The sequence below is a fragment of the Alosa alosa genome, chromosome 15 (genome assembly GCF_017589495.1).
Source record: "Alosa alosa isolate M-15738 ecotype Scorff River chromosome 15, AALO_Geno_1.1, whole genome shotgun sequence".
Classification (NCBI taxonomy): domain Eukaryota; kingdom Metazoa; phylum Chordata; class Actinopteri; order Clupeiformes; family Clupeidae; genus Alosa; species Alosa alosa.
The window spans coordinates 26,935,643-26,946,862 of record NC_063203.1 but is presented as its reverse complement, the minus strand read 5'-3'; the positions used below and the strand labels follow the sequence as shown (position 1 = coordinate 26,946,862).

Below are 11,220 nucleotides of genomic sequence, written 5' to 3'. Positions count from 1 at the left end.
GAAGTAACTTGCCCAACACTGATGACAACCATCACTTTCTGTGTGTGTGTGTGTGTGTGTGTGTGTGTGTGTGTGTGTGTGTGTGTGTGTGTGTGTGTGGATTGCCACTGATGTGAATGATATCACAAATCACACAAACCAAATCAAGTTAAAAAAAAAACGCAAAAGTATCGAAATTGAGATTCTTCACTTAGTATTGGTATTGAAACACTAATGTTGGTATTGTGACAACAGGAGTTGGGGATGTGTCCCCACCAAAGCTGAGACCAAACCGACGCCCTTGCTTCATAGCAACGCATTTGGTGCAGCCTCTCCATAGCAACGCATTTGGTGCAGCCTCTCCATAGCAACGCATAATGAAGACTCCCTCCACCTCATGGCATCCCCCTGCCCTGAAAAAGGAATGCCATGAGTGGACCCCAGTGTCCAGGTGTGGTGATGTGGAGACCAGGGTCCAGGTGTGGTGATGTGGAGACCAGGGTCCAGGTGTGGTGATGTAGAGACCAGGGTCCAGGTGTGGTGGAGACCAGTGTCCAGGTGTGGTGATGCGGAGACCAGGGTCTAGGTGTGGTGGTGCTTGAGATTTTATTTCCAGAACCCTGATCTGGGGTCAATTTGAGTCCCATGCCGTGAGTTGATCAGGAAGTGAGTGATATAGAAGGGAAACATCAGAGGACAAACAGAGCAGAAGCAATAGGAAACATTCGCAGAAGAGGAGCACTTCATGAAAGGTGCAGTATTGTGTTGAAGAGAAGCGCTTAATGAAAGGTGCAGTAGTGTTGTGTATAGTGTGTTGTGTGTGTGTGTGTGTGTGTGTGTAGTGCGTGTGTGTAGTGTCAACACTGCTGCCGCATCCTGTTGAAGTACCAGTACTAATGCACACACACCCTAACTCCCACACACACCTACCTCCATACATACACACAGACATCCACACAGAGCCACAGAACACAACTAAAAAAGCCATTGACAGGCTCATCCTGTCTCTCCAAAAGAGTGTGTACGTGTGTGTGTGCGTGTGGGCATGCGTACGTATGCATGTTTGGACAGGATGAGTTGGATTTGTATACCCTCTTCCTACCAGAAAGAGCACTCTGCATTCTACGCGATGAATGACTTACGAGTTCTGCTTTTCACAGGAGACTTATCAGACTGACTCGAGCTACTTCCTCCTCACACAGGTGTGTGCGAGCAGAGGTGAGGGCACCGTGCCAGTCCCACGAGCACCTGCGATTACTCCCTCAGGTGAGTCACCCCACCCCATAACCCACAGGTAACCCATACCTCCATTCAGGGAGGAAGGGTGGATCACCACACCCATTAATTTCAATGGAAGTTGCCCAGCTAGCAAATTCAGCCCAGCAAATATGGAAATGAGTGCTTACCTGTTTCACTCGTTTACTTTAGCGGTGCTCACGTCGAGAAGCCAATCACCTGAACTCCTGCAGGAGCACAGGAACCAATCACCTGAACTCCTGCAGGAGCACAGGAACCAATCACCTGAACTCCTGCAGGAGCACAGGAACCAATAACCACATGGTCTGGTCACGCACGTGCATGACTGTAGCCAGTCCTTCGATTGAATAGTCATTCGGCATTGTGAAATAATCATAGCAATAGAGTAACTGATCCTAACTGGCTTAAGCTGTAACTCTAATGTCAAAATATACTTTTTTATATACTTACTAGTAATATATTAAAGTATAGTGCTGTAGTCTCTGCCTGTGCCTTGTTGTGTCGTATTGGAATGCTCCCGTGAGAATGGAGAGCCACTGTCCAGAGGACGTCCTGTGTGCTGCCCACTGGTGACAATGACCGTACTGTATACTGTACGCTCTTGCACTATATTTATATTTAGTCTTAAACCTAAACCTCAGTCTATACTGATATTGCACAGTTCCCCACCCTCTTTCAATTGTATGCAGCGGTTTTCAACCAGTGGTCCACGCCACTACTTGTGGTCCGTGAGGACATTGCTGGTGGTCCCTGACCATAAATTCAGTAATGTAGTTGCAATGTGGGAATCAGTATTTTTATTCAGTGGTGGTCCTGGCATTACGTAATGAGTCAGAATGGTGGTCCCTGGTTCACAATCAGTTGAAAACCCCTGGTATATTGCATCTTGCCTGTGCCTGTTGAGGTGTCCACAACCATGCTAACCTTGACAGGGACAACAAGGAGGTGGACATCCCCAGCCGCACTCCCCCTCCGGACAATTGCATTACCCTATCCCACCCAGTGTTCTATTTATTTGCAAATGTACATACTGTATTTATTCTTATACATAGCCATATTCTACTGCCCTTCATTCTATTCTTACTGTTCTGTTTTTATTCTTTTAATGTTTTTATGTGTTTTTTATTTTTTTATTCTTATATGTTAAACGAGTGTTGTACTTTGAGAGCAAATATTCAAACAAGGAGTCAAATTCCTTGTTTGTTTACACAAACCTGGTTAATAAAGCTGATTCTGATTCCGATTCTGATTCTGTGTGTGATTGCTCTCCTAGGCCTTAGTGACCGCAGCAGTGGCAGTGATGGTGGTAGTGATGGTGGCAGCATCCACGAGCGACATGCCCTACGCCACACCTCCACCCCCGCCCCCGCTGGACCCGGGCGCGCTCCAGAGCCGGTGACCTATGACCCGGAGCGCATCAGCGCGTGGCTGGGTCAGGCGGGGTGCCATATTGCCAAGGCACCCGAGAGAGGGCCCTTCTCCAAGTCTGTCCAAACGGAGGACATTTTGGAGGTATGCATCATTACTCTGTGTGTGTGTGTGTGTGTGTGTGTGTGTGTGTGTGTGTGTGTGTGCATGCCTCTACCTCCCCAGCTGTTTTAATCTGCCTGGTAATGTCTGTTCTTTCTTCATTACGCAGTGCAGTGCGTCAGCTGTGTGTTTGATTGGCTCATTTTGCTGTAATGACTCTCTGGATTACACTTTGATCTGATGAGCGAGACGCTTACCGTTACACAGTGGATCATGAAAAAGGAATGAAAGGATCTCAATCCAACATGATTTCTCCCTCAGATTAAGCACAGGTCATTTTGATGGCACTTCCTGTGTCTGGACAGCATGTCTGGTAGTGTGTGATGTCATGCTGCTGGATTTCCAGGACAAGGCTTTAATCTGCACCCCGGCCATAACAGCTTGTTTTCGGCATGAATTCTCATCTCAAAACACCATTTTGGCCACAGCCCAGTGCCAAATCCTTGGCTGCCAGGACAACCAGATCAATAGAAAATTGACAAGGGCTTGACGTGTCAGATTGTCTTATGATATTTTAACATGCTTGACCTTAAGCTGACCTTGTCCTTTATCTGTGCCCCATTAGCCACAAGGCAATGAGACAATTCAACAGACATCAATCAGCTGCATGCAATTAAAGCCTCACTAAATAGCTCAGACAATGTAATGAAATGTCTTTCCGTGTTACAGTAGTTACAGCGTAGTAATAGTTTCTGTTTTGAAAAGCCAAGAGGAGCTCTAGTCGTTTTGGCTAACCATTGTAGCGGATGCCTACGTGGTCAGTAATGCATCTCTGGGATGCCACATGCATCACCATGCCTCCACAGAATGCAGGCTTTGTGTGGGCACTAGTGGCCGTTCGTTACACACGGAAAATTGGTCAAATCACATTACAGCCAATGGCACGTTGGTTCGTGCAGAGTCACAGGAATACCGCATTCCAGACAGAAGGTCCTGTCGTATTTGTCCGGCCATACTCAAAAACAAAGTGAAGGAGGTTGTTTGTTTTTTTGTTTGTTTGTTTGTTTTTGCCTGGACTCACTGGACTCTGGGTGTTGAGTGTAGCACATTAGCTGTGAGCAGCTGTCAAATCAGCGGTTATAAAGACGTGATTTTATATTATTAAAGCGGTGACGTTTTAATTTTTTTTCAGACAGCCACTTTTTCCTGTTCACTGGCTCTAATTAAGCTCCCTCACAAGAGTCACTCTGCCTGCGATTAAAAGAGAGAAAAAAGATGAGGTAGAAAATGGATTCAGAGTGAAGGAGTGGAGAGAGAGAGTGAAGAGGGAGGAGAGGGAGAGAAAGATGGAAGAAGGAAAAAAAGACTGAATAAGAGGGGAAATTAGGAAGAGAGGAAGTGAGAGTGAGCGAAAGAGAGGGATGAGGAGGGGAAAGAAGAAGTGATAAAGAGCTTATTGGGAGAGGGGGAGAAAAGAGAGGTTGAATAGAGACATTTAAAACAAGAAGAAGAAGACAGGAGAGAGGACAGAGGTTTGGAAAGAGGAAAAGGAATGCAGAGAGACTGATGTGGAGAAGGGTGACGGGAACGCAGGAGAGAAATAATGGGAGAGAGAGGTCTAGAAAGACAAGAGATACGTACAGAAGAGGAGGAGGCGCATAGACAGAGAGAGAGAAAAGAGGAGGCGCAGAGAGGAGAGAGAGAGAGAGAGAGAGAGAGACGATCCCAGGAAAGAGAATAGCTGGGAGATGCTCAACTGATGAGGGGCCTGATTGCTTCGGCGAAGCCTAGAAAACCTCAGTGCGAACGGGGGGAAAGCAGGCCATTTCCATTTCAAAGAGCCTCTCGCATGTCGCCGTGCCTCGCAGCTAATTGGCAGCTTTACAGGGAGCGCGAAGAGTACAGAGAGGGAGAGAGAGAGAGAGAGAAAGGAGAGAGGAGAAAGAGAGAGAGAGAGAGAGAGAAAGGAGAGAGGAGAGAGAGAGAGAGGAGAGAGAGAGAAGAGAGAGAGGGAGGGAGGGAGAGTGGAAAGAGAGAGAGAGAGAGAGAGAGAGAGAAGGAGGGAGAGATAGCAAAGAGAGAAGGAGAGAGAGCAGAGGGTGAGAGAGAGGGAGAGCGAGGGTGCTAACTGGCTCTTTAATGGTTTCCATAATTGTGGGCAAGAACATAAAAAGGATTGTGTGTGTGTGTGTGTTTTTGTTTGGGTGTGTGGGCTGGGGAGGTAGTAGAGTGGGAGGGAGAAAGAGGGAAGACAGACAGAGAGAGAGAGAGAGAGTGATGGAGAGGAAAAAAGAAAAATGATAAAATAAAATGAATTGTCAATGATTGACAAGCAGGGGAGACAGAGGCCTAATCACCACTTGGTGTGAGACAGAGGGTGAAAGTGTGTGTGTGTGTGTGTGTGTGTGTGTGTGTGTGTATGTGTGTGCGTGCGTGCATGCATGCATGCATGCACAGCAAAACCTCATTAGTTAATGGAGGACTTGACTTTACAGTTATTTTGTAACACATAGACATACTGTCACATGCAGTGAAGTCTTTCCTGAACCTGTGTGTATGTGTGTGTGTGTCCGCACGACTGTCCCCCGCGCCAGGACCAGGCATGTGCCGCCCTCCACACCCCCATCCAGCCAGCCATGTCACGTGACTTCTCGCTCCACTCTGATTGGACGAGCCCCTCACATCCCTCCCAGTCACAGGTAGTGTCCTCTGTTGGTCTCCAGACACACACACACACACACCCACTGAGACGGGCTGAATTCTCTCAATGTCACTAGCCCTGGCTGACTGTCTCTGCACTGAAGACTCCTTTACAGATTTATAGCTTTTTTACTTCTCAGAGGCACATGTTGGTGATGGTTGAGCTAATCTCTAGACGGAGGTTAAACCTTTAGGTGAGATTTGCATAATGTTATGTGAAGGTTATGTGAAGGTTATGTGATGGTTCCATGTAAAACACACAGAGGGCCTTGTGCAGCAGGTTGGTCTGTATTATTACAAATACATTTGGCTGTGAGACAGGCTGATGTGGTCATGACATCATGACTATTCCGATCCCTAAGAATGGGTTGGTGGCCCTGGACAAAGGCAGGAGAATAGATTCGAGGAGTCACATTCCTTCGGTCAGATACCATGTTAAACAAAGTGTGTGTGTGATCAAAAGTGTGACCATGTCACAGTTAATATTCCAAACAGGTCACAGAATTCCTCTAATGGAATGACCTCCTTGATCCTGATCAATCCAGCTTTAAATGTGGCCACTCCAGTGAAACGGCTCTGCTCGGTCCTTGGTACTCATCTTGTTTGACTTATCAGCTGCTTTTAATATGGTCAACAACAACATCCTACTATTCATACTGTAATCAGTTGGCTAAAATCCTATCTTATGGACAGGAGTTTCTTTGTTACAACTGGAAACTGTTCCTCAACTCCAACATCTTTGACCTGTGGAGTTCCCCAGGGCTCAATTTTGGGTCCACTGCTATTCATCCTTTACATGCTCCCACTTGATCAACTCCTAAAGAACAACTCAATCTCCTACCATAGTTACGCTGACGACACACACATTTATCTACCTCTAATGCCTAACTATAGCCCCATTAAAACTCTGTCACTGCATTGAGGAAACAAATAGATGTCACAGAACTTTCTCCAGCTCAACAAAAATAAAACTGAGGTTGTAGTTTTTGGAAAGGAGTAATGATGTAAAAATTCTGCCTTGCTTGAAAGGAAGGGCTTCATAGTAAAGGATGTGGTAAGAAACGTTGGTGTCCTTATAGATAATGATCTACATTTTAAGTATAAGTATATATACTCTTTTGATCCTGTGAGGGAAATTTGGTCTCTGCATTTATCCTAATCTGTGAATTAGTGAAACAGACACAGCACACAGTGAGGTGAAGCACACACTAATCCCAGCGCAGTGAGCTGCCTGCATCAACAGCGGCACTCTGGGAGCAGTCCTTACACTGGCTCCCAATTAGATATAGAATTGATTTTAAAGCACTTTTGCACTTTTCACTGAAGGGGATGGGCCCAAACTACTTATCGGAACATCACATATTACCAACCGCCACGTATGTCCAACCTCTTACGTGTATGTGTCACTTAATATTCATTTCTATACAAACCAAGACGGCAGATTCCTAAAGAAACGCAAGCACCCACATCATAAATTTATCTAAATTAGCTATGTACCAAAAATTACATTTTACCGTGACTCGAAGAGCTGTAAACAGTGTTGTAAGGCTGCATGTACAAATCCACTTGGAGCTCCAGTGGAATTTTGAATTGCGACGAGAATTCTCGGGCTAACCGTTGATGTGCCATGAGAAAGGTTGGGAATAAGTACCCACCAGCCCGGCACTAAAATCAGAGCATGGTAAACAAAATCAGGCAGTAAAATCCCCGAAAAAAAAGTAGATTTTGTTCAAATCTACACACCTATGGCTACTGAAAAATGGAAGGTTCATTTAGCAAATGTTATTTTAAAGTATTAAAAAACATTGTTGTTTTAAGAATTTTCAAACGAAATGGTTGTATTCTCAGCCAAGACCCCTTAGATCACAGCATAAACAACTACTACTGAAACCTACTGTCAGAAAAAAAAGGGTGAAGCAGCTTTTAACCACTATGGTGTCCATCTCTGGAACCAGCTTCCAGAGAACATAAAAAACCACCACCACTATCACCATTTTTAAAACTGGGCTAAAGACCAAACTTTTCTCAGATGCCTTCTGCAGTTAATGAACACACTGTTATATATACATTTTACCTTTTCTACTTTTGCTAAAATTGTATGTAGTTCCATATTTTTATTTTTCATTTTTTATCATTGTTTTTGTGTGAAGCATATTGCATTGCTACCGTGTATGAATGCGCTATACAAATAAATTTGCCTTGCCTTACCTTTTACTGTCAGACATTCCTGCCTGACAACCCCACAATCTCGGATTGTCTCTCTGAAGTATCCACAAGGATGAAGGGCTAAACCTAACTCATACCCAACCAAACCTCTCTAAGACCAAACTGCTGGTCTTCCCAGCCAAACAATATACACCACAACATCAACATGTATTTCTTAACACTTGCTTCTACCAAACTTGCAAGAAACCTGGGTGTCATGATTGATGACCTGCTGACCTTCTCTGACCTTGTTGCCTCTGTTGCTCTGTCGTGCTGCAATATTTAAAAAATCAGGCCATAACTAACCCAACCCACCACTCAGCTCTTGGTAAAGACCATGGTTATCCCCTGCCTCCACTACTGCAACATCCTCCCAACTAGCTGCTCTTGGTAAAGACCATGGTTATCGCCTGCCTCCACTACTGCAACATCCTCCCAACTAGCTGCTCTTGGTAAAGACCATGGTTATCGCCTGCCCCATGGTTATCGCCTGCCTCCACTACTGCAACACCCTCCTAACTAGCTGCCTCCACTACTGCAACACCCTCCTAACTAGCTGCCGCCACTACTGCAACACCCTCCTAACTAGCTGCCGGCTTGTGATGCTTCAAATGGTCTAGAATGTGGCGATGCATCTGGTTTTCAAACTAGAACATTGGTCCCCAAAGACTGGGTCGGGAGATTTTATTTGGGTCGCCAGCACAATTTATGTTGTGTAATAGGCCTAACTTATACCATTTAGCCATGCAGGAAAGCTGTTTTTTATTAGGATCTAGTTTGTTAACTACAGTCACGGCCCTCTGTGCAATTTTGTATTTAGAATAGCTCTGAAACTAGGGGGCGAACGCGTCGCAGAGGGGACAGCCTGGACATCTCACTTGCAAAATGAAACATTTTTGTGGGGCGCCTGCCATGGACCTCACAGTTGCAAAATTCAAGGGACATGAATCAGCCTTTTTGCACAAACATTAACAGGGCATCGAAAAGTTTGAGAACCTGTGGCCTAACACAATATTGGTGGTTGCATGTTTGCTCTGAAGTGAAATGGGTCGCGATGGTCTGTCATTTTTAAAAAGTGGGTCCCCAGAAAAAAAGTTTGGGAAACACTGGTCTAGAACGTGGCGATGCATCTGGTTTTCAAATGGTCTAGAACGCGGTGATGCATCTGGTTTTCAAATTGTCTAGAACGCGGCGATACATCTGGTTTTTAAATGGTCTTGAACGCGGCGATGCATCTGGTTTTCAATCCACCAAAATGGGCCCACGCGCTACCCTGCTCTGTGGCTCCGCTGGCTCCCCTTAGCCAAATTCAAGTCACTTAGGCTCTCCTCCTTTTTCCACTACTTCTTTTGACTACGCTATAACTAATACTTCAACTTCCCATTCTCATCCCCTAATAGTAGTATTTATGATGGGAGTATTTAATCCTACCTAGAGGGTGTCCTTTGCCATGTAGCGTGACTGTTATTCCTCATTGTTGTAAATCACTTTGGATAATAGAGCCTGCTAAATTAATAGATGTAAATGTATTATGTATTAAAGAGGGAAGATGTGTGTGTGTGTATGAGAGAGAGAGTGAGTTGAGTGATGGGGTCAAAGGTTATTTAGTGAGGAGTAGATGGCTTGAGTAATGTAGTGGAAGAGGGTGGAAGATGAGGATGATGATTATAGTACTGTATAAACTGCCGTTGCTGTGCACTGGTCAGCCAAGGGGACTGAGGGATTATCCATTCTGATGAAAATGTTGGAAAATAATTCCATATATGTGTTAATCTATACATGCTGTTTGTCATACGACCTTATAGAAGTTCTCTTCATCAGATAAGCCATCCAATCACTCACCTGGAGTCACACACATACACACACATATGGATGTATTCACTCTATTAGTGGCTGTTTGTCTTGCACGTACATACACACATTTACACAGATACACTCACTGTCTCTCTTGCGCACACACACACACACACACACACACACACACACACACACACACACACACACACACACACACACACACACACACACACTCATTGCTTCTTTTTCCATTGTGTCTTCCTCTCTCCAGCGTCTGGAGGAAGGGCCCTTCTGCCCTGACCATCAGGCGGATGAAGAGGAAGAGGAGGAGGAGGAGGAGGAAGAAGAGAGGCCCCTTCTGAAACCCTGGTGAGAGGAGAGGAGAGCAATGGATCCCAAGCCACCTCATTAAATATAAGATCAATACGTCTTCTCAGCCACACACACACACACACACACACACACCACCCCATCTGCCCCCACACCCGTACCTTAACTCTATTACATTATTGATTTGGCTGGGAGGCCTGGCATGTTTATTAGGGGTGGTGTTAGGCTAATGTGATCCCAGATGAAGGCGAGGTTTTCATAGTGTGTGTGTGTGTGTGTGTGTGTGTGTGTGGTCACTGTGTAAGGCATCCAGAAATTCATTTTCTTATGTTTATAAAAGCCATGGCTTTGGAAGATACATCATCACTGTTGAAAGGTCATCTGAGGATGACATAACATTGAGACTGGTGTTCCTCGGCTCTGCATTGCGTGTCCTTGTCCCATGCAATGTTATGAGTGCCATCTGACACCATTACACAGACATTACCCTCATCCATGCATGACCCAGAATTGGAAATTAAAGCTTCAACAACCTAACCTACCTGAGCCACGGAAGGATAGAAGGGTCAAATTGCATTGTTATACCAAAGTGCTTTTTCCTGTTTCCTTTTTCCTGATTTGCCAAAAATGGACCTATTTGCCCTGGCAGTCCTCAGGTTTGATGAGTGTGTTATGGCCGCCTAGTAAATATGTGGGTGTTTGGTAGTTCATTTGGTTAATGTCCATTTCAGGCCTGGCACATCCACTATGTCTGTCCTTCACATTTTAATAGTAGTAGCTATCTTACTAACTCTACATTAGAAATATTGTAAAGCAATTGTGCATCTGGATGTTTTCTCAGATGTTTCTGTTTATTTTTTTATTATTTTGTAAAGGCATCATGAGCTGCCCTTTTACAATCTGGTGATTGGCCTTTCCGGTATTGGCAAAGCAAGTTGTGCAAAGCCGCTGTTCCTCTTCCTAATTAGGATCCATTGTCATCCTCCGCTCCTAATATATATCCTATCTCTCTCTCTCTCTCTCTCTCTCTCTCTCTCTCTCTCTATCTATATCTCTCTGTCTCTCCTCTGTCTGTCTGTCTATCTCTATATATATATTCTAATAACTCTTCACAATGCTTGATCTATTTCTGTTTCTTTGCCCCATTGTTTTCAATCCTCTTCTTAGCATTTCTGCCCCTCACTAATCTGCTCTGCTCTACTTCCCTCCTTCCCTCCTTTCATCTCCTACTCCATCTCTTCCTCTCCCTCCCTCCCTCCCTCGGCTCTCTGCTCTCTAGTGCCTCCTGGTGGTCGGAGGTCTCCGCTGCGCGGCTGCGAGGTTCCCAGGGTCCTGTTTGTGCTGCTCGGCTTCCTGCTGGTCGTCCTGCTGGGGCTCGGAGTGGCCGCCTGGTACCCCGAGGTGGCGTGTCACCGTGCCAACGGACAGACGCGCTCCTTCCACCTGGCACTGCGCTATGTCAATGGACCCCCGCCCACCTGA

The 11,220-nt window shown here is 45.4% G+C and overlaps 1 protein-coding gene across 1 annotated transcript in view; it reads left to right on the top strand.

The window, feature by feature from the left end:
* Positions 1-11,220, top strand: part of si:ch211-137a8.2 (uncharacterized protein LOC777613 homolog) — a 46,766-nt gene extending 35,546 nt beyond the window's left edge. Inside the window, 6 exon segments of the mRNA XM_048265544.1 lie at positions 1,140-1,245; positions 2,510-2,748; positions 5,301-5,405; positions 9,680-9,777; positions 11,018-11,144; positions 11,146-11,220. Of these exon segments, the coding sequence (XP_048121501.1) occupies positions 1,140-1,245; positions 2,510-2,748; positions 5,301-5,405; positions 9,680-9,777; positions 11,018-11,144; positions 11,146-11,220 (750 nt within the window).